This window comes from Mobula hypostoma, chromosome 20 (assembly GCF_963921235.1).
Source record: "Mobula hypostoma chromosome 20, sMobHyp1.1, whole genome shotgun sequence".
In the NCBI taxonomy this organism is placed as follows: Eukaryota; Metazoa; Chordata; class Chondrichthyes; order Myliobatiformes; family Myliobatidae; genus Mobula; species Mobula hypostoma.
In genome coordinates, this window is record NC_086116.1 from 8,296,130 (window position 1) to 8,317,594 (window position 21,465).

Below are 21,465 nucleotides of genomic sequence, written 5' to 3' on the forward strand. Positions count from 1 at the left end.
AGGTGTCAAGGATTGACGACTTTCTGCAGAAATAGATTGTTCTAAGATAGGATAGGAGATGACTGACAGAGTCAAAGAGTAGGAATAAAGGAGGTCTTTTCTGACTGGCTGCCAGTGACTAGTGGCATTCCTCAGGGATCAGAATTGGTGTTAGGTCCACTACTTTCCAAGCTATATATTAATGATCTGGTTGATGGAATTGATGGCTTTGTGGCAATGATACAAGGATAGGTTGAGAACCAGGTAATATTGAGGCAGAAGGAATTAGATAGGCTGGGAGAATGAGAGAATGGGATACAGTTTAGAAAAGTGTATGGTCATCTACTTATGTGGAAGAAATAAAAGCGTAGACTATTTTCTAAGTAGGAATGTAATTCAGATATTGGGAGTGCAAAGGGATCTAGTGCAGAATTGCCTAAAGGTTAACTTATAGATTGAGTCAGTAATAAGGAAAACAAATGAAATGTTAGCCCCATAATAAACAAATGTCTCTTTAAAACAGAGATTTTAGCCAGAGGGTGGAAAATCTATGGAATTTATTTCCCCAAATGGCTGTGGAGTCCAAGTCATTGGGTATATTTTAAATTGAGGTTGAACTTCTCCTACAACCTATGGACTCACTTTCAAGGACTCTTCATCTCATGTTCTCAATATATATTGCTTATATATTTATTATTATTATTTCTGTTTTCTCTTCTTTTTTTTGTATTTGCTCTGTTTGTTGTCTTTTACATATTGATTGCTTGTCCATCCTGTTGAGTGCAGTCTTTCATTCATTTTATTACGTTCCTTGGATTTACTAAGTATGCTTGCAAGAAAACAAATCTCAGGGTTGTACAAGGTGCCATATAAATATACTTTGATAATAGATTTACTTTGAACTTTTCAACTTAGATAGTTAGTTGATTAGTAAGGGTGTCAAAAGTTACAGGGGAATGGGGTTGAGAATCTGCCATTATTGAATGGTGGTACTGCCTTAATGGGCTGAATGGCCTAATTCTGCTCCCATATCTTATGGCCTCATAGTCTTAAAGCTTTAACATAGTCATATGGCTATCCACGTCATCTATCTCCCACATCTTAGTGGAGTCTGGAACCAATGAATAAATGGAGAAAGGATTTAGTGATTGAGCTGAGGTAAAGCTGAAGTTAGGTGGTGATACAGAGCTGGATCTAGGGATGGTGTGGATAAATATATCACCAGGCATGAGGTATTTTCAGACCAATAACACACGCAAAATACTAGAGAAACTCAGCAGGTCAGACAGCGTGACCTGTTGAGTTCCTCCAACATTTTGCGTGTGTTGCTCTGAATTTCCAGCACCTGCAGAATTTCATGTGTTTTCAGACCATTACTGGGGTAGAAGAAGATATCTAGATCTAAATTTATTTATTATTCTATTTCATATTTATTATTATTATTTATCACATGTACTTTGAAGCATAAAGAGAAATATGTTTTTTGCATTAACATCCAACACAGCCAAGGATGTGCTGGGTTCAGCCCGTAAGTGCTGCCACACATTCCAGTACCAACATGGTGTGTCCACAGCGCTCAGCAGAACACCACAGAACACAACAAGCCACAAAACAACAGCAGTGAACCAAGCCCCATTCCTCCTTCCCTCCCACCCAGCCACCCAGCCACCCATGCACATACACAGTCCTTTGACCTCTAGCCTTCAGCAGGCTCGTGGATTCACAAACATGGGGCCCCTGACTACCCCAGCTGAGTTCACAGAGTTAGGACTCTGGCCACCGGGCCTCGACTTCTGTGCTCCAATCCACTTTTGGGCTTCAATCTGGACTGCCGATTCACCTTCGAGCTCCAATCACTGTTACTGACCCGGGAATACTTAGGGGAAATGTGTGTTCATTTTGGAAGATGATATTCAGTCCATCCACAGCCATCTTTGTGAACTGCACTTTGGTATGCAGTTGTAAGTGGGTGGCAAAGTGGCACAGCTCGGAGAGGTATAATCCTGCAAGCACAGGGACGTTGGTTCATTCCTGACCTCCAGTGCTGTCTGTATGAAGTTTGCATGTTTTCCCTGGGACTGACTGTGTGTTCCAATTTCCTTCCACATCCCAAAGACATGCAGGTTAGTAGGGTAGATGTCCATTGTAAATCACCCCAACTGTGCAGGTGAGTGGCGGTATCTGGAAGATTTGAGGGGAATGGAGGGACAATAAAATTGGATTAGAATAGGATTATCCTCGACAGAGTGGACATGGAGAGGATGGTTCCTACAGTGGCAGAGTAGGCACAGCCTCAGAATACAAGCACATTCTTTTAAAACAGAAGTGAGGAGGAATTTTTTCAGCTATAATGCAAAGAATCAGTGGACTTCATTATCGCAGATGCCTGTGGAGGCTAAGTTATTGAGTATATTTAGAGCAGAGGTTGATAGGTTATTGATTAGTAACAATGTCAAAGGTTACAGGGAGAAGGCAGGAGAATGGGGTTCAGCCATGACTGAATGGCAGACAGACCCAATGCACTGAATGGCCTAATTCTGTTCCTGTTTTATGCTCTTACCATTAGTATAAATAGGTGATTAATAGTTAGACAGACACAGAGAGCTAAGGGATTGCTTCTGTGCTTCATGACTGAATTTAGAGAGTTGTCTCAAACGAGCAGGATTGTGGTTGGGAGTGGTATATGGATAGAGAATAACTCTGGGAAATGGCCGGAGGTGGCCTTTATATAAGACTCCTTTTGGTGACTTCCAAGTCCATTATAAATGAGGTGATCTTATTCAAACACACAAAATTGTAAAGGGCGTTAAGACATTAGATGCAGGGTTGATGCTTTCATGGCCAGACATCCTGCAACCAAGAGTCACATCTTCAATACAAAAGGGAAGGCTGAGATTAGAAAGAATCTCTTTGAAAATCTGAATCTCTGGATTTTGCTATTCATAAATGTTGTTGTGTGAATGAAATCACTGAAGAAAAGTACTGGTAGGTACGAAGCAGCTTTTTTATTCAAAAACACAAGGCATCATATGGAGACATGAAAGGTCTGGCTGGCCAACGTGGGGCTCAATGTTTTATGTACTAAACATCAAAGGACAATTCCATATTTTCAATGTATGGAAAATGCCTTCTTTGAAACTTCACAGCTCCCAATTCGCACCCACACCACAGACATCCAAATGAATTTTAATAGGCATTGTCTAATCTCGGATTTGCAGTTTTTAGGAACCCATCGTGCAGAGCTGCACTCCAAATTAAATCCTCAATACATACTCGAATGTGATGACTGGTGGCCAAAGTCATTAGCCAAATGTAAATGTGCTAAACCCAAAAATCACTCTACTATATCACTGATATATCCAAGACAGACCAATGCACTTTGGGACATGAAGGCAGTTAAGAGGTGGGGGCTTAATATTGGAAAATGGGGTTGAAGTGAAAGATCATTCATGGTCATGGTCACAATCATCAACTGCAGTGGGCCAACAGGCCGGCTTCCACGCTGCTTGACTCTGTTACCTTATTGATCGGCAGAATGCAGACACAAGGGGGCCAAAGGATAAGTGACATACATCGAGTGAGCAGACCGAGAAGTTTTTCCCCCAGGGAAGGAATGGCTAGTATGAGGGAGCATCACTTTAAGGTCAGAGGTAATATTTTTTACACAGAGTGGTGTGTGTGTGGAATGTCCTGCCAGGTGGTGGTGGTAGAGGCAGATACATTGGGGATATTTAAGAAACTCTTGGATAGGCAGAAAAATGAAGGGTTACGTGGGAGGGATTGATGTTGAGTAGGGTAAAAGATCGGCACAACAGCATGGGCCGAAGGGCCTGTAGTGTTCTGTGTCCTATGTACCATGTTCAAACCGACTATTCCTTCCATTTGTTGTAAGTGAAATTAATATCAGCATATGTCTTTCAAGCAATGAGTTTTGTCCAATGGCTGCTCTGAGGAGCATGGCATGTCCAACGAAGATGAACAGCACTCTGAGTCTCGGGATTGCCCTCTGCTCTGTCAGCAACTGGTGAAGAATGGCTTGTTCCAAGTGCAGGAGAGGTGAGGTAGCTTTGAAAAAAGGATTGCATGGAAACTGTGAAGGGAAGTGGTCAGTATATGAAACCAAGGCTGAAAAGTTTGGACCCAATTAAAATGAGACATAGAGATTCTTGAAGCGCTTCACATACTAGCATGTGGATCTTCACTGCAGTTAAAAGAAGCTTGGCATGAATCGCAACAAAGGTAATTCTACCAGTCTAACTCAACAGTGCTCAAACACCAGATTAACTTGTTTCAATTCCCAGAAATACTTAGGAGCAAACGATTTTGCTTTTCAAACTGGACAGTGACAGTGACATGTTGGCTATTAATACTTTCAAGAAACATAAACACTCAACTCAAGCAGCCTGCAGCTGAGAAGCGACCCATCATTTTAACGAATTTATCAGAAATAAACAGGAGCAATCTTAAATATAGTTTTCCGAGTTACAGAAAGTCCGGATGTTTAAAATATTTGGAATGGTTAGAGATGAGAATTATCGCTCGGCTGATTAATCTGCAAAACAATTATCAAGCGGCGAAGAAATCCTCTTTAAACGCCGAGATTGAATCAATCAGTAACAATACATATGAATGTCATTACGTCGAATCATTATGTTAGTGAAACACCGTGTGTGTGTGTGTGTGTGTGTGTGTGTGTATTTCGCTGCAACAAAAATGTCTAAAAGCTTTCTATGCTGTGGAAGTGGGGGAGGGTGATATTGACGGCGAATGTAAGGAGGTAGTGGGATGATGGGTGTGATGTGCTGTTAAAGGGAAGTTGAAATGATTGAGGCTATTTGAAGACATGAAAGTTGCATCCTTCTGTGGGCAGGGTATAATTTACAGAGCTGAAAGTGGGAGTGAAATATCTCCTCAATATCCGTGTTTGTCAGCAGAGATGAATGCATACATCAGGAAACAATGTTTACGTGTGTTATTTCCTTATTCTAGCCTGTCAAGCTGTCAAGAGTAAGCTAATGGCCGCCGAGACAGCCAGGCATGAATGCAAGGAGGGAGGCCCGGGAAAAGACTTTGAAGAGATGGCTATTGTGGTAGCCACTTAATTTGAAAGGAACTGAAATTACGCGGTTTATTAAATTAGATATGTGCGTAGATATGGAAGAAGGAGAGAGAATAGAACATTCAGAAGTATAGGAACTCCTCAGCACAATGAGCTATTTAGACTGACCATAAAATATTTGTATCCTGCTCTGAAAGAATTTCTATTCGTTTCCACTTGGGTCCTACACCTCATTTATGTGTATTTACGCGCTACTCCTGTTTAAAATATACTTCCCAAAAATGAACCTTTGCACGGACGGTAGCTACGGATGCCAGGGCTAGTTGAACGTCTTCATTGTAAGTTATCGCACCGATCCTGTCCCAGTTCTTGATTTACCAATGAATTGCCCCCACCTCACCAACCAACAGTTTCCCACCTCAACCCTTCTCAAAGTTTGTCTGCATCTTCTAAAGCAGTGAGCGCGGGAGATTTTCTTTTCCTTGATGCTTAAGTTTGAAATAATAATACAAAAATAAACTACCGTTTGTGAGAATCGCGAATTGAAGATTAGTTCTGCTGAGGGAAAGAATCAAACTTGGATCAAATAAACACTAAAAAGGCTTTCCGTGCTGTATCTAGCCTGACTGAGATTCGATTCTGACTTGAATATTCGAGTTTATTTTAACCACTCACTCGGATACTGAAGAGCTACGTGCATCAAGAGCCAAAATTTGGGTTAAAATATTTACTTAAAAGAAAAGACGATTAATTCAAAGACCTTCAGATTTCAATTCCTTGATTTTTAAGGGATCTTTTGAGTTTCTTTTTAGCCTATTTGGCGACCTGTGGGACAAAACATAGTTAGTATTTTTTGGGGGAAAACGTTTAGGATTTTGGAATTTGGGCAGAAATGTGTCTTTGGTGTTAATCCAGTTTCACTGATGTGACATCAGTTTTAAGACATATGCAAGTTGCTTGAATAAAGTATATTACTGCTTCAGTTTGGCATTCAAATCCAAGGGGTGTAGCGACAGGTTTAAAAACAATCAGAATTAGCTGAATTCCCACGATTCGCTTTTATCATTCCGTTGATAGCCTTCCAAAAGAAAGTGCCCGTGCAAACTTCACAATATAAAGAGGCCATGCTAGACAGTGTGTTCTCTCTGGGCCTCTGAAGGTGATCAACAAAGCAAACTGGATGTGTTGAAAGGGATGAAGCAGGTGACCCTATGAATCCTTATTAGCCTTCGGGACAGAAACACTTTGGGGTTAACTATTCTTCCTTGATGTTTACACAACCTGTGTAACCGTAACTTTCCATTTGGCAGTGAGCTTTAGCACCAGGCTAGTTGTTAGCTTGTCAAGAGTACTTCAAACCTCAGAGGTAAAAAAGAAGCCAGATTTCCCCCCACCCAGAGTACAATCCATTTGCCAGCAGGTTTCTTTTAACAAACGATCTCTCGTACATTTGCATCACCTATTGATAGCTGATCTTTAAACTGTTGTATTGTGCTCTTTGTTTCCTGCTTTAGTGAAAACAAAAGCGGACCGGTGCCTGCGAACGGTGGATTTGCATGCGGCTAGCATCAGCCGACGAGAATAATTGCTAATACATATTTATGCGGCACAAATTTGCCATTTGTTTATGCATAAAATTATCAGCACCACGGGCTGTATATCTAGAGAGAACGGTGACCTTTTTAGTTCAATAAACAGAAATAAGCCTTTAGTGCTTACTGAACAGATTTCAGGAGGGGGTAGTTTTATTTTGCCAGATGAGTCGGATGTCGCGGGTAAAAATGGGGTAGGTTGGTGGGGTAGAGAATAGTTTCAGCCCTATAATAAAGTGTTAATTTATCTTTTTCCTCCCCCTCAACAGAATCTATATTAGGAGCTCTCGAAACAATTGAGTGCAACGGGGCTATCCTGTCTAATTACTTCGAGACAGAGGAGCTAAAGAGGGATTAATGATAGTTGACAAGTGCAATTAATAATTAAAGCAGAGCTGGGAGTCAGTGCAATAAGCAGATGACAATAGCTGGGGTAACTGTACATGACAGCTTTCATCCGTTTCAATCCGAAGTGGGCTCTCTCGCGTGCACACATGAGAGCGTGAAACAAAGCGCCTGTTATATGACCACTCGGTGTAACCGTGGGTACCTCCGCGCTGTCTGTTCAGGTATCCTCGTTACCTTTCACAGTCAGGTGTTGGCGCGCCTATTTAACATTCATGTTTTAGATTGTAGGAGGGGAACTCAAAGTGAAAGGTTGCGGCGAGCTGATGTGGTACTGTATTTCCATATCAAAGGCAGGGTTTGGGGCCTGAATGGTAATTAAACTGCCCAGATTTGATCTTTCTGGTCTGCTTGTATGTGTGTGTCTATGAAAGGCGGTGTTAGACAATTCACAGTTACACGGCGTGTTTAGAAAGTGGTCAGCTTTTGACTTAAATACACAAGGTCTTTTTTTATATTTTTTAAAAAAGCAAAGTTCAAGTGCATAATTTTTATATTTAAAATTTGAACTTCAGCTTGCCTGCATTAATGTTAAAATATAACACTCCTCGCCCACAGTGCGCTGTCAGAAATCGATTTATCAGTTTAGAAAAATTACTTGCTGTAACACAAGACAACAATCAGATTGACATTTATTTCATAGGACAAGAAACCTCTCCGGTGCATTTCCTTGTAACATAAAGATTGCAGCCGCATAAAGCCTTGTAACATGGTTTAGTGGAGTGATTACATCGTGTTCCATATCAGACTTCTGAGCAGCACGGGTCCTGCTGGTTATCTGACTGGTTGTTGCGGCAAATTGAGCGATTTTAAACTGTCACAATCTAAATCCCTGCTCCAAAATATCCTCCGCATCTTTCGAACCAGTCTGTCATCCATGTCTAAAATACACTTGTATCTGTTGCTAAACGTATCCTACCGTTACTCTTCTGCAAGTTATACTCGCTAAACTTTACTGAAGTGTTATTTGCCGGATTCTCGAACGCTTATGAATAATCTTGGATGAGCGCCGCTCTTTTAGTTTAGAAGAGCGCCTAAGCTTTCAATGCGTGGGTGGGTGCTTGTCCCCTCGGGTTTAAATTAACATGCGGTCAATGGTTTGATCCTTCAATATGTTTGAACATTACACTCTACGTCCACCTTCCCCTGTCTATACATCTGATTGGAACAGTTAAAGTGCGGGTGGAATACATCGAATCCACTGCATATTTTAAGTCAGTGCCTTTTTAAAAAGGCGTTTTATTTGTTCTATATAGTAAAGGTGATTGTAAAAACTGATGTACAGGAATCAGAATCAAGCTTATTATCGCTGATAGTGGTATTTGTTGTTTTGCAGCAGCAGTAGCGCAGCGCAAGGCATAAAAATGAAATAAATAGTGTAAAAGACGAATAATAAGGTCATGTTCGTGGACCGTTCAGAAATGTGAAGGCGAATGGGAAGAAGCTGTTCCTGAATCGTTGGGTGTGTATGTCCTCGGGCTCCTGTATCTCCTCCCCAATGGTAGTAACGAGAAGAGGGCATGGCTTGGATGGTGACGGCCCTTCATGATAGATGCTGCCTTCCCGAGGCATCACCTTCTGAGTACGACCCCGATGGTAAGGAGGGTAGTAGCCGAGATGGTGTTGACGGGATCTCCAATCCTCTGTAGCCTCTTTTCATCCTGTGCATTGGAGGCTGCATACCTGGTGGCAATGCAATCAGGCAGATGGTCTCCACCACAGAAATTTGTAAAAGTCTTGGCGACGGAGAAAATCTTCTCAAACTCCTCTTGAAATATAGCCGTGTGCTGCCTGCATGATTGCATCAATGTGTTGGGCTCAAGGTAGATTGTCTGAGATGTTGATGCCCAAGAACTTGAAATTGCTTATCCTTTCCTCTCTAACCCCAGAATGAAGACTCATATACATTCTCCCGACTTCCCCTTCGTGAAGTTCACAATAAATTCCTTGGTCTAACTGATGTTCAGTGCAAGGTTGTTCTTGCGCACTACTCAACCAGCTGACCTGTCTCACCCCTGTTTGCTTCCTCATCACCAGCTGAGATCCTGCCATCAGTCAGTTTCACCAAGTTGTTTGAGCTGCGCCTAGCCACTCAGTCATCGTTGTAGAGAGAGTAGAGCAGTCGGCTAAGCACACATCCTTGCGGTGTGCCTGTGAGGACGAGGTGCTATTACCAATCTGCACTGACTATGGTCTCCAGATGAAGAAGCCAAGGATCCAGCTGTACAGGGAGGTGCAGAGACCCGGGTTTTAAATCTTCTTGATTAATAGTAAGAGTTTGGTGGTGTTGAACGCTGAGATAAACAGCAGTTGTCTGTATGTTCCACAGCCTAGTGAAGAGCCAGTTAGATCGACCCACTGTTGACCTGCTGTGACTCTAGGCAAATTGAAGCTGGTCCAGGTTCTTTCTGAGCCATGGCCAACCACTCAAAGCACTTCACAGTAGATGAGAATGCTATCTGTCCATAGTCATTGAAGTTGCTCACCCTGTTCTTGTTGGGTACCAGTATGATTGCTGCTTTTCTAAAGCAGGTGGGAACAGTATACAGAAGTGAGAGTTTGAAATTGTCCTTGAACACTCCTGCCAGTTGATTGCCATAGATTTTCAGTACCCTTCCATGTACACCATCAGGGCCTGAAAATGGGAAGAATAATTCCCATGTCTACCACTGAAGCACCTCCAGTGGTAATTTCAATAAAACCAGGGGGAGAGTACAAAACAAGATTTTTAAAAAAGATGGTGGTGGAGGGGTAACTATACAACAGCAATAAATAGCTGATGGAGGAACTTTGGTTCAGACAGCACCTGTGGAGTGAAATAGTTGACATTTCACTTCGAGTCCCTTTATCTGAACTTGTCTCCTCTTATTGAACTATATCTTTTATCCCCTTGTCCAGTCCCTTCCCATGTATATCTGGGACACTTTGCATGCTCTCCACTATGTTAACAACTTCTATTTCCCTCGCCCCCCCACTACCTCATCTTTACCATTGGCATCCAGTCCCCATGTGCTTCCATTCTAGTGTCTGTATTATACAACAGCAATTATGCTCTTTAAACTTATTTTCAGTACAAGTGTATATATTTTCAATAATGTGGATGATGAAGTAAATTTGCATGAGAGATTTAATCCAAAAATAACTGAGATGTTATTCACGGTTAACCTTTGCATATGAATTGATGGAGCTTGCTAAATACTGTTGGAGTAAAACCTTGTAATACAGCTTGATCTCGTTTTAGCCAGACATCATATTATGCTGGAGTCCAGCTCAAAGGGTGTGATATCAAGACATTTAGAAAATTATTGAGTAGAGTCAGCATTCATTCATGAAAGAAAATTAATATTCCTTACTCATCTACTGGGGCATGCAGTAGTGTAAATGATGAGGGAAAGGGAATCCAGTGGATGTAGTGTATTTCAAAGGTTTATTTTATATTCAAAATACGTTTGCAGAATACAACTCTGAGATTTGTCTTCTCCAGATTGCCATGGAATACAGAAAACCATATAGCTAGTTGAAGAAGATATCAATCCCTGCCCTGCATGAAAAGGAAAAGAAACAAAAGCTTGCAAACCCCAACTCCCCCAACCCCTCCCTCGCACAAAAACTACCAGATCACTCAAACCCCCAGCCCGCCAACCTGCAACAAGAAAGAATGGGTAAGAACATAAAAAAAACATAGAACTGAAAAAGGCCAATATGAACTATGGTTAGTTTGAACTTCAGTCTAGTCCATAACCTCAGAATTTCGATAACATCTCCAAGAGCATCAGGACCCAGTGGCCCCTCATTTCAAATAAGATCGCACATGAAGTTTAGGATCTTCTACTATTGTGGGCACCTGACCAAGTGGTTAAGGCATTGGACTAGCGAACTGAAGGTAATGAGTTCGAGCCCCAGCCGAGGCAACGTATTGTGTCCTTGAGCAAGGCACTTAATCACACATTGCTCTGCGACAACACTGGTGCCAAGCTGTCTGGGTCATAATGCCCTTCCCTTGGACAACATTGGTGTCGTGGAGAGGGGAGACTTGCAGCATGGTCAACTGCTGGTCTTCCATACAACCTTGCCCAGGCCTGTGCCCTGGAGAGTGAAGACTTTCCAGGTGCAGATCCATGGTCTCACAAGACTAACGGATGCCTAGCTATGTGGATTGAGAGCAGGCTAACAAAAATCAAAGACTAGGAATATAGGAGGGCAGGTTTTAAACAGAAGGTGGCTTAAGAATCTGTTCACAATCTATAGCAGCATCTCTTTGAGGGGTTACAATGTAATATCTCTAGCTCTAACACAAAATTAAATGGGAAAGTAAGATGCCACGAAGGAGCAAAGAGGCTTTATGACAAGACAGGTGAATGAGCAACTACAAAATGGTAGATGGAGTACCAGATTGAAAAATGTGACATTATCCACTTAGAGAGAGAGAGAAAAAATACTTTTTTAAACATGATGTTAGTTTGAGAAATGTGGTATTTAGAGGGAACTAGGTGTCTTTCAAGTTCAGGTTTAAGTTTATTGTCATGGGCATATGTGTGTGTATGTGTATGTATGTGTGTGTGTGTATATATCTATATATATAGTATCCGAGGGTCTGAATGCAATGAAAATTAGCTTGTACATCAATAACTGATAACTAACATGCAGGGTCAGTGGACAGTTAAAAAGACAAAAGGGATGCTGCCTTTTGTTGCTGCAGGACTTCAAGGCAAGGATAGGGAAATATAACCACTGTTGTGCAGGAGCTTAGTGGGACTATAGCACATAGTTTTAGTCTAGCGTACAAGTCCTTGGAATGTGGGAGGAAACTGAAGCACCTGGAGGAAACCCATGCAGTCATGGGGAGAATGTACAAACTCCTTAGAGACAGCGGCTGGAGCTGAACTCCGATCACTGATCTCTTGCATTTTAAAACGATCTGCTAACCACTACGCTTCTGTGCCACCCACTAGTGAATTTACAGTTCAGAAGAATGAGAGATACCCCCATTGAAACATTAGAGTATTCAACAGGGGAGATAGGGGGAGAATGCTTCCCACTGGCTTTGAGTCTCAAACAAGTGATGACAACCAGGCGGGTAACTTAGATTTAATGTCAGGGGAAATTTCTCTTCAGTGTGTGCAGATTCTTTGGAAATCTTTATCACAAGGGGCAGGGATGGTTCTATCATTGATTGAATTTCATCAGAGATCAATGGATTTCTGGAAATATGCAGAAACAAGGGAAGGGTTAGAAGGTAGGAAAATGATGATGGGGTAGGAGAGTAGCTGTGAAAGGACAATCTTGAAGAAGTCACTATCCCACTCCTACTCCTGTGTTTAAGGTCAATGATTATGTGATTAATTTGCTGTGAAAATGCTTTGAAAAGGGTAAAGGATTACATTATCCATCTGCCAATGAGTTATTGACTAAACACTGCATTAGAAAGTCAATTCTATCATCTTCTTGCACCAATTTGGACTTTATTGTCTGCTTTTCTTAAAAGCAGTGGCTCAAGACAGTTTCCTATCAGAAAGTTATGAGTTCAAGCCCTACTATGGAGAATAACACACACAATCCAGAATGATGTCTGTGTGGAGTACAGAAGCAATACTACACTGTTATTGAAACTGATTTTCAGAGAAATGTTAAATTAAGGTTCATCTGTCTTCTCAGACTGACATAAAAGTCACTGAGCACGACCTTGAACAGAGGAAACATTCCTCAAATGCCTGGCCAATATTAAGACCACCAGAAAATCCAACAGTTTATCTGTTAATTTAACAAGAATTTACTGGGTATAAGTTGGTCAGTAGATTTCCAGATTATGATAGCACCACAGATCAGGTGTACATTAAGACCATAAGACATAGGAGCAGAATTAGGCCACTCAGCCCATTGAGTCTGTTCCGCCATTCCATCATGGCTGATTTATTATCCCTCTCAATCCCATTTTCCTACCTTCTCCACAGAACCTTTGTTGCCCTGATTAATCAAGAACCTACGAATCTCCATCTTAAATATACCCAATGACTTGGCCTGCACACCTCTCTGTAGCAATGAATTCCACATATTCACTACCACTTGACTAAAGAAAATCCTCCTCACATCTGTTTTAAATGAATGTCGCTCAGTTCTGAGGCTGTGCCCTCTAGTCTTAGACTCCCCCACTATAGGAAACATCCTCTTCACATCCATTCTATCTTGGGGTTTCAAAGAGTACCACCCTCATTCATCTAAACTCCAGCATGTACAGGCACAGAGCCAAGAAATGCTCCTCATATGTTAAACCTTTCATTCCTGGGATCATTATCGTGAACCTCCTCTGGACCCTCTCCAATGTCAGCACATCTCTTCACAATACTCCAAGTGCTGTCAGTCGAAGCCTTATAAAGTCTCATCATAACATCCTTGCTTTTCTACTCTAGCCCTCTTGAAATGAATGCTAACATTGTTTTTGCCTTCCGTACAATCAACTCAACCTGCAAGTTAACCTTTAGGGATCCTGCATGAGGACTCCCAAGTCACTCTGCACCTCTGATTTTTGAATTTTCTTCCCATGTAGAAAATAGTCCATTCCTTTATTCCTTCTGCCAAAGAGCAAGACCATGCACTTTCCTACACTATATTTCATCTGCTACTTCTTTGCCCATCCCCCAAACTGTCCAAGTCCTTCTGCAGACACCCTGCTTCCTCAACACTACTTGCCCCTCCACCTATCTTCGTATCGTCCACGAACTTGGCCACAAAACCATCAATTCCTTCATCCAAATCATTGACATATAACGTGAGAAGAAGTGGTCCCAATACTGACCCCTTTAGAAAACCATGCTGACTTTGACCCATCTTACCTTGTGCCTCCAAAGTACCCTGAAATCTCATCCATAATAATTGATTCCAACATCTTTCCGACCACTGAACTCAGGATAACTGGCCTATAATTTCCCTCCTTTTGCCTCCTTCCTTTCTTAAAGAATGGAGAGACACTTGCAATTTTCCAGTCCTCTAGAACCACTCCAGAATCAGTGAATCTTGCAAATTCTCTACTGATGCCTCTATAATTTCTTCAGCTACCTCTTTCCAAACCATGGTACATCTGGTCCAGGTGACTTATCTACCTTCAGACTTTTCAGCTTCCCAAGCATCTACTCCTTGGTTTTAGCAATGACACTCACTTCTGCCCCCTGACACTTTTACATTTCTGGCATACTGCTAGTGTCTTCCACAGTGTAGACTGACACAAAATACTTAATAATTTTGTCCAGCATTTCTTTCTTCCCCTTTACTAACTCTCCAGCGTCATTTTCCAGCAGTCCGATACCATCTCTCTTTAAATCATTATATATCTGAAAAAACCTACCAGATATTTGATATTGTTGTCTTTCTTACCTTCATATTTCATCTTTTCTCTCCTTATGGCTTTTTAGTCGCCCTCTGTTAGCTCTTAAAAGCTTCTCAATCCTCAACCATCCCACTATTTTTTGCTATATTATATGCTCTCTCTTTTGTTTTTATGTTGTCTTTGACTTCCCTTGTTAGTTATAGTTGTGTCATCCTCCGTTTAGAATATTTCTTAATCTTTGGGATGTATCGTTCTTGCAGTTTCTGAATTGCCCCCAGAAACTTCAACCATTGCTCTTCTGCTGTCATCCCTGCTAGTGTCCCTTTCCAATCAACTTTGGCCAACTCCTATCTCATGCCTCTTTAATTCCCTTTACTCCACTGAAATACTGATACATTTGACTTTAACTTCTCTTTCTCAAACTGCGGGGTGAATTCTATCATATTCTGATCATTGCCTCCTAAGGAGACCTTTAACTTAAGCTCTCTGATTAAATCTGGGTCATTACGTAACATCCAGTCCAGAACTGCCATTACTCCACTGGGCTTAACTACAAGTTGCTCTAAAAGGTACCTCATAGACATTCTACAAATTCCCTCACTTAGGATCCAGCGCCAATCAGATTTTCAGATTCAGATTCAGATGTATTTGCTTCTCACGTGTACATGAGAACATCATCAAAATGTATAGCTTACGTTAACAACCAATATACCCAAGGACGTACTGGGAGCAGCCCGCAAGCATTGCCACACATTCTGCCATCAATGTGGCATGCCCAACAATTCTCCCCAGAACAAGAGAATCTCAGGGTTGTATATGGTGTCATATATATGTATTTTAATAATAAACTTACTTTGAATTTTGAACAAGAAAACAGAACACAACAAGCAACAAAACAACAACAGCAAAACAAGCCCCTTTCCTCCCTCCATACACAATGGACAGTCCTCCATCTCCAGGACTGAACTCGAGTCTCTGGTCTCCACCCTCCAATCTGCAGACTTTGACCATCAGACTTCAACTTCGGTCTTTGGTATCAACTCCCATGGAAGGATGTGGTCAGTGCAGCATTGACCATATCCCTCCCTTCTTGTGTCTTAATGTGCCTGTCTGTTAAATGCTCCAATGATATATGCTTCTTCCAGCATTTCTGCCAGTGCACTCCTGTCCCATCACTCACTGTTGCGAAGGCCTTTGGATGCAGAAAAATACAGAATATGCATGCATGTTTTTTGCTTAAAATAAAATATCTTTGCTGCTACAGCGACCTTTAGACACCTGAAGGAAGGGAAGATAGGTGATGACTCTAAAACCTGGATTTAATTCCGAAGTGGAGCTGTGTAGCTAAGAGGCTGAGAGTAGGATAGTAGCATGGCAATTTACCGTACCAGCTGTAAGGTCGGGGTTCGATTCCCATTGCTACCTATAAGGAGTTTATACATGCTCCACATGACAGTGTGGGTCTCCTTGGGGTGCTCTCATTTCTTCCAATTTCCAGAGAAGTATAGTTTAAGTTTCGTGAGTTGTGGGCACGCTATGTTGGAGCATGAAGAATGGCGACACTTGCGCGTTGTCCAGCACCGTCTTGCCAATTTGATTTGACACTAAATGGCACACATTGCTGGATGTTCTGATGAACACGTGATAAATAAAGCTAAGCTCTTTAAAAATATTTGGGAGTCTGAGGAAGAGGGGAAGCAGTCTGGCACTCAGCAGCAGGAAACTCGAGAGATGTTTAACGTCCACCTAAATACAATAGTTAGTGCTGGCCGAGCAAAGTAATAGATCGACGTACCACAGCAGCAGCAGACAACGCAAGGGAGCCTGAGGAAAGACCTCGTAGTAGGTGGAGGATAGAGTAGATCCAGTGTTTCCTTGTGAGGTCTGGATATTCGTGCCTGATGTCCAAGAAAACAAAATGAGATTACACTTAAGTGCTTGTGTTCCTTGACATTGAATGTGTTCCGGCAACTTCTAGCCAACTTTTAGTTAGAATAGTGGGGGAGTCACAATAATTCTAATGCATTTGTGAGACAGCTGCCTCCTTCTATCAAGAAGATGTCAGCAAGAGGGCATTAAGAATGCAGCGGTAATCAGGTTGCTAATTTCACAACCTGCCATCCTGTACCCACGAGTTCAGTAGTGTTAAAATTGGCCCTGAAGAAGAATTTCATTGCTTGCATTTCCAGCACTTGGAATTTCAGACCTCACATGAAGGTAGCTAATTGAACTTGCATCTCTTACATCTACAAGGATAGAAGTGAACATACCGACAGTGACTAACAATGTTATCGCCTTTTCTGGGCAGCACTTAAAATGAATGGTGCTGAAGAGGCTGCAGATGATGTAATCCCGACCAAAGGACAAGATGCTGGAAGAACACAGCAGGTCAGGTAGCGTCTTTGGAGGCCGACATTTTGGGTTGAGATCTAGTATCAAAACAAGTGAATGGGGTGGGGAGGAGAACATGGTGAATGTGTCAAGATTCCTCTTTGTAGTTTGAATTTGGTTTAAACAAAGCTCTTAAGTGTATTGTCAGAATCAGAATCAGGTTTATTATCACTGACACAGGTCATGAAATTGTTGTTTTGGTGGCAGCAGCACAATGTAATACATAAAATATACTACAAGTTACAATAAGAAATATATAAAATATAAATAAGTATTGCAAAGAGAGAGCAAAAAGTAGCGAGGTAGTGTTCATGAATTCATTGACAGCAGAGGGGAATAAGCCGTTGCTAAAACGTCGAGTGTTGATTCTTCAGTGTGTGTCTTCAGGCTCCTGTACCTCCTCTCTGATGGTAGTAATATCAAGATGGCATTCCTGGGTGGTGGGGGTCCTAAGCGATATCTATTTTATCTATTTATGGTCATGTTTTGGTTTATGTGCTGTGTGTGTTGCACGTTTAGTGGGTGCACCTTGGTCTGGAGGATCGTTGTTTCGATTGGCTGTCCATACTGTACGTATAGTCAGATGCCAATAAGCTTGAACTTGAATTTGACGGATGCTGCATTTTTGAAGCATCGCCGTTTGGAGATGTGGAGGCTAGTGCTATGACGGAGCTGGCTGAGTTTACTAGACTCTGCAGCTTTTTCAGACCCTGTGCAGTGGCTCCTCCATATCAGATGATGATGTAAGCAGTCAGAAAGCTTTCCATGGTGCATCTGTAGGGCTTTGCTAATGTCTTTGGTGGCACCCCACACCAAATCTCCTCAAACTCCGACTGAAATATAAACGCTGTTGCAACGATGTTGATTGTCAACGAGGAGGGGATGTTATTTCCGATTGGCACTGATGGTGGTGTTCTGATAAGAAAGTTAAGGATCCATTTGCAGAGGGAAGTACAGAGGCTCAGGTACTAATAAGAGTAATCATGGGCCCAAACTGCTTCACCAATGTTCTTTGATAAAACCTACCATCAACTCAATCTGGATTATAGTGCGATTACAATTTCAAGAGGCAATGTTGGAACTCTATAAAACACACTGGTTAAACCACACTTGGAAGAATGTTTTCAGTTCTGGTCACCTCATTATAGGAAGAATGTAGAAGCTTTAGAGAGGGTACAGAAGACATTTACAACAATACTGCCTAGATCAGAGAGTATGTCTTAAGAGGATAGGCTGAGTGAGATAGGGCTTTTCTCTGTGTGGTGAAGGAGGATGAGAGGTGACATGATAGAGGAATACAAGATGATAAAAGGCATAGATTGAGTGGATAGTCAGAGATGTTTCCCAGGGAAGAAACAGTAATATGAGAAGCATTACCCACTTAAGGTGATTGGAGGATAGTATAGAGGGGATGTCAGGGGTACGTTTTTACACAGAGAATGGAGGGTGCATGAATCCTGAGGCCAGTGGAGGTGATAGAGGCAGAAACATTAAGGATATTTAAGAAACTCTTAAATGGGTGCATGAATGATTAAAAAATGGAGGACTATGTAGGAGGGAAGGGTTAGATTTATCTTAGAGCAGGGTAAAGTGTTGGCACAACATTGTGGGCTGAAGGGCCTGTTCTTGCTGTAATGTTCTATTGCTATGAATTGACCCTTCACCACTTTTTATTACATTCTGGAACATCAGTCCAGCTTCTTAATCTTACCCTTGACTTGGATGGCATCCACATTCCTAGACTGAATTAAAAGACTATTAACATTTTCACAGCATGGGATCTGAATACGGAAGCTCAAGCTTCTTTTCCTTTTGGAGGTTTTCCAGTTTACCTGCATAGGAAATTAATGAGATGTGGAAATTACGTGTGTCATATGTTTGCTGAGGAAGCAACAATCTCCCTCTTTCTGTTCCATGGACAGAGTGAATGACAACCCAGCATTTTTTTGGGTCAGTTTTACTAAGATCTAAACTACAATTGCTATTCATAAATTACCACTGTTGTCTCCGATTGTTTGGGTTGTTTGTCTATGATATTAACCACCGTTTAAGTGTTTAGAAATACTGTTTGGGAATAGGTTTTTCCCCGCACCATCAGATTTCTGAACAGAGAATGAACCCATGAGCAGTATTTTTCTTTCTCTTTCTCTTGTATTAATTAATTTAATTTAATTTATATATTTTTAAATTTTTTTTTCAAAATTTCTTATTGTAGTTGATAGTATTTTTTATGTATTGCTTTGTGCTGACGCTGTAATACAACAAACACTTGACATAGGTCAGTGCTAATACATCTGATTCTGACTCGGAACTTACTTTATCCAGATATTTCTGTGAATTCTTGATGCACTAAAGTAAAGGAACGAATTGTTCATAAGGCACTGTTACAGGCATGCTGATTGTGATCCCTCAGTGGGACATTGGTGCAGCTAACAGAGCTGCCGCCTCACAGCTTGGGAGTCCCGCGTTGAACCGCGACCTCGGGTGCTGTACTCTATGTGTGGAGTTTGCACATTCCCCCTCTGTGATCACCTGGGTCTTCCCCAGCTGCTCTGGCCTCCCCCGCCGTATCCAAAGATGACTGGGTTAGGACATTAATTGACAACTGCAGTTTGCTCCTAGTGAGGAGGTGAATGGCAGGGTCTGGGGAGGAACTGATGAGAACGAAGACACGAAATTCTGCAGATGATGGAAACTGGAGAAGGAAGCAAGCTGTTGAAGACTCAACAGGCCGAGCAGATTCTTCAGAGGCAAAGGGAATGTGGGAAGAATGGGTTACAGAGAAATACATGAAGGAATGAGATTGCTCCATAAATGTCATAGCATAGATGGGCCAAAACCGTAAGAAAATATGTAATGCACCAAAGCATGGTAGTGTGACGTTCAGTGTAACACTATTATAGCAACAGAAACCTGGGTTCAATTCCACTGCTCTGTGCAAGGAGTTTGTATGTTTTCCCCAGGACCCTATAGGTTTCCTTCTGATTCCTCCCATATTACAAAGGCAAACAGGTTAGTAAGGGCTAGTAAGTTGTGGGAATGCTGTGTCAGTGTCGGACGCATGGCAACACCTGCGGGCTATCTCCAGTACATCCTCGGACTGTGTTGGTCTTCGATACAAACAGTGTACTTCACTGTATGTTTTGACGTTCCGATGTACATGTGGCAAATAAAGCTAATCTGTGTCGTTAATATTGTGTTTAAAACACATAACATAATCTCAGTTGTTTGCCCTCAACAGTAGAGGGGAAACAAGCTGTATCCCACAGCTGTGTGGTTTTATTTCCATAATTATTCTGATTATCCAGTGCTGTATTCCTTTCCTTGAGCTAAAGTCCCATCTTTAGGAATTTGATCAATCATTCATAAACTAAAGGGACAGCAATAAGCCAAAGGTCATTAGCTTGGAGTGAGGGTACATTTTATTTTAAAGAATCTGCAGCCTTTAGTGTTGTCTTTTTTGGGATACACAGCTCTATGATTTCCTGGAGACCACCACAATCCTTTCTCCAACATCAGGCCCCTACATGATTGACTATCTCAGCCCTTGTGAAGTCGCAAATGAGCTAAAGAAGAGATCAAACTAATTGTTACAAATATACCACAATAACTCTTAGGAAAGAAATATCTAAGGGTAAACGTTAGCTTTAATAGTCACATGTACAGTACATTGAATCATACAGTGAAATGCATTGTTTGTATCAAATCAAATCATCAAGGATTATGTTGGGGAAGGATTGTGATTGTGCAAGTATCACCACACTGCTGACACCAACATAGCATGCCCACAACTTTCTAAAGTTGGCGCTGTAATAGCATTACACTAATCACTATGCTCCCATTCTGTGAAACACACTTTACTGAGCATCCTGACTCTTACAGGCCACCCCCGCCTCCCCCATCCCCACTCCATTCCAATGTCCGTAATCTGGTTGGTGTGACAGCTGTTGTAAATGGCCTCTAAATTTCTGGTAGAGAGGTACCTGCCTGTTGGCCTTAGAGAACGGAACATGCAAAGCATTCACTATTAATTCACCATTAATCCCAGCACTGAACATCAGGTCCTGGTTGAGTGGGCACACTTGTCCATAACCATTTGATTTTACACTCGGTTCATCCCATATGATGACTGTCTTCTGAGTTCTTAGTTTCTATTAAATCGCTCCCCTCTCAACTTAAACCTATGCCCTCTAGTTCTTGATTCCCCACCTCTGGCAAAAAAGGCCATATTCATTTACCCTGTCTATGCCCCTTGTGACTTTAGATACCTCTGTAAGATTACCCCTCATTCTCTTATGAAATGTGAGACCTGCTAATAATTCAGTATACTTGAGTTCAAATCTTGCCAGTTAGAATATATGAATTCAGTTTTAAAACCTGGCAATAAAAAAATGGATATTAGCCAAGACAATAAACCACCCAGACAACCCAGTTAGGATTGGCAGCAAATTCCACCCTTCTTAAAATATTTTTAAAAATAATTTGGCTCACAGGATTGTAGCAATGGCTAAGGCATTCAATTAATAATCATCCTGAATTCAATCACCCCAGGTCAAATTTAACAATGGAATTCAAGCAAAGAAAATGACTATAAAGCCTGATAGCACAAGGACTTGGAGCAGAAGTAGGTCACTTTGAGCTTAATCCACTGTTCTTCAAGAATACCCGTGCTCCAGTGTCATGCCATATCTTGACGTCCCTTCATTCCACTGGGATGG

The 21,465-nt window shown here is 41.6% G+C and overlaps 1 protein-coding gene across 8 annotated transcripts in view; it reads left to right on the plus strand.

Annotated features, from left to right (window-relative positions):
• sox5 (SRY-box transcription factor 5) overlaps positions 1-21,465 on the plus strand; it is a 396,739-nt gene that overhangs the window by 35,205 nt on the left and 340,069 nt on the right. The window contains exon 4 of one of the 8 annotated variants that reach the window (XM_063072336.1): positions 10,520-10,697. The exons of 6 other annotated variants lie outside the window; for them this stretch is intronic. Coding sequence is in view for 1 of the 2 variants with exons in the window: in XM_063072330.1 (XP_062928400.1) it covers positions 16,725-16,744 (20 nt within the window). In the remaining variant the exon portion in view is untranslated. Of the gene's footprint in view, positions 1-10,519; positions 10,698-14,208; positions 16,745-21,465 lie in introns of those variants that run through there. One more of the 8 variants, XM_063072330.1, reaches the window with a different exon arrangement.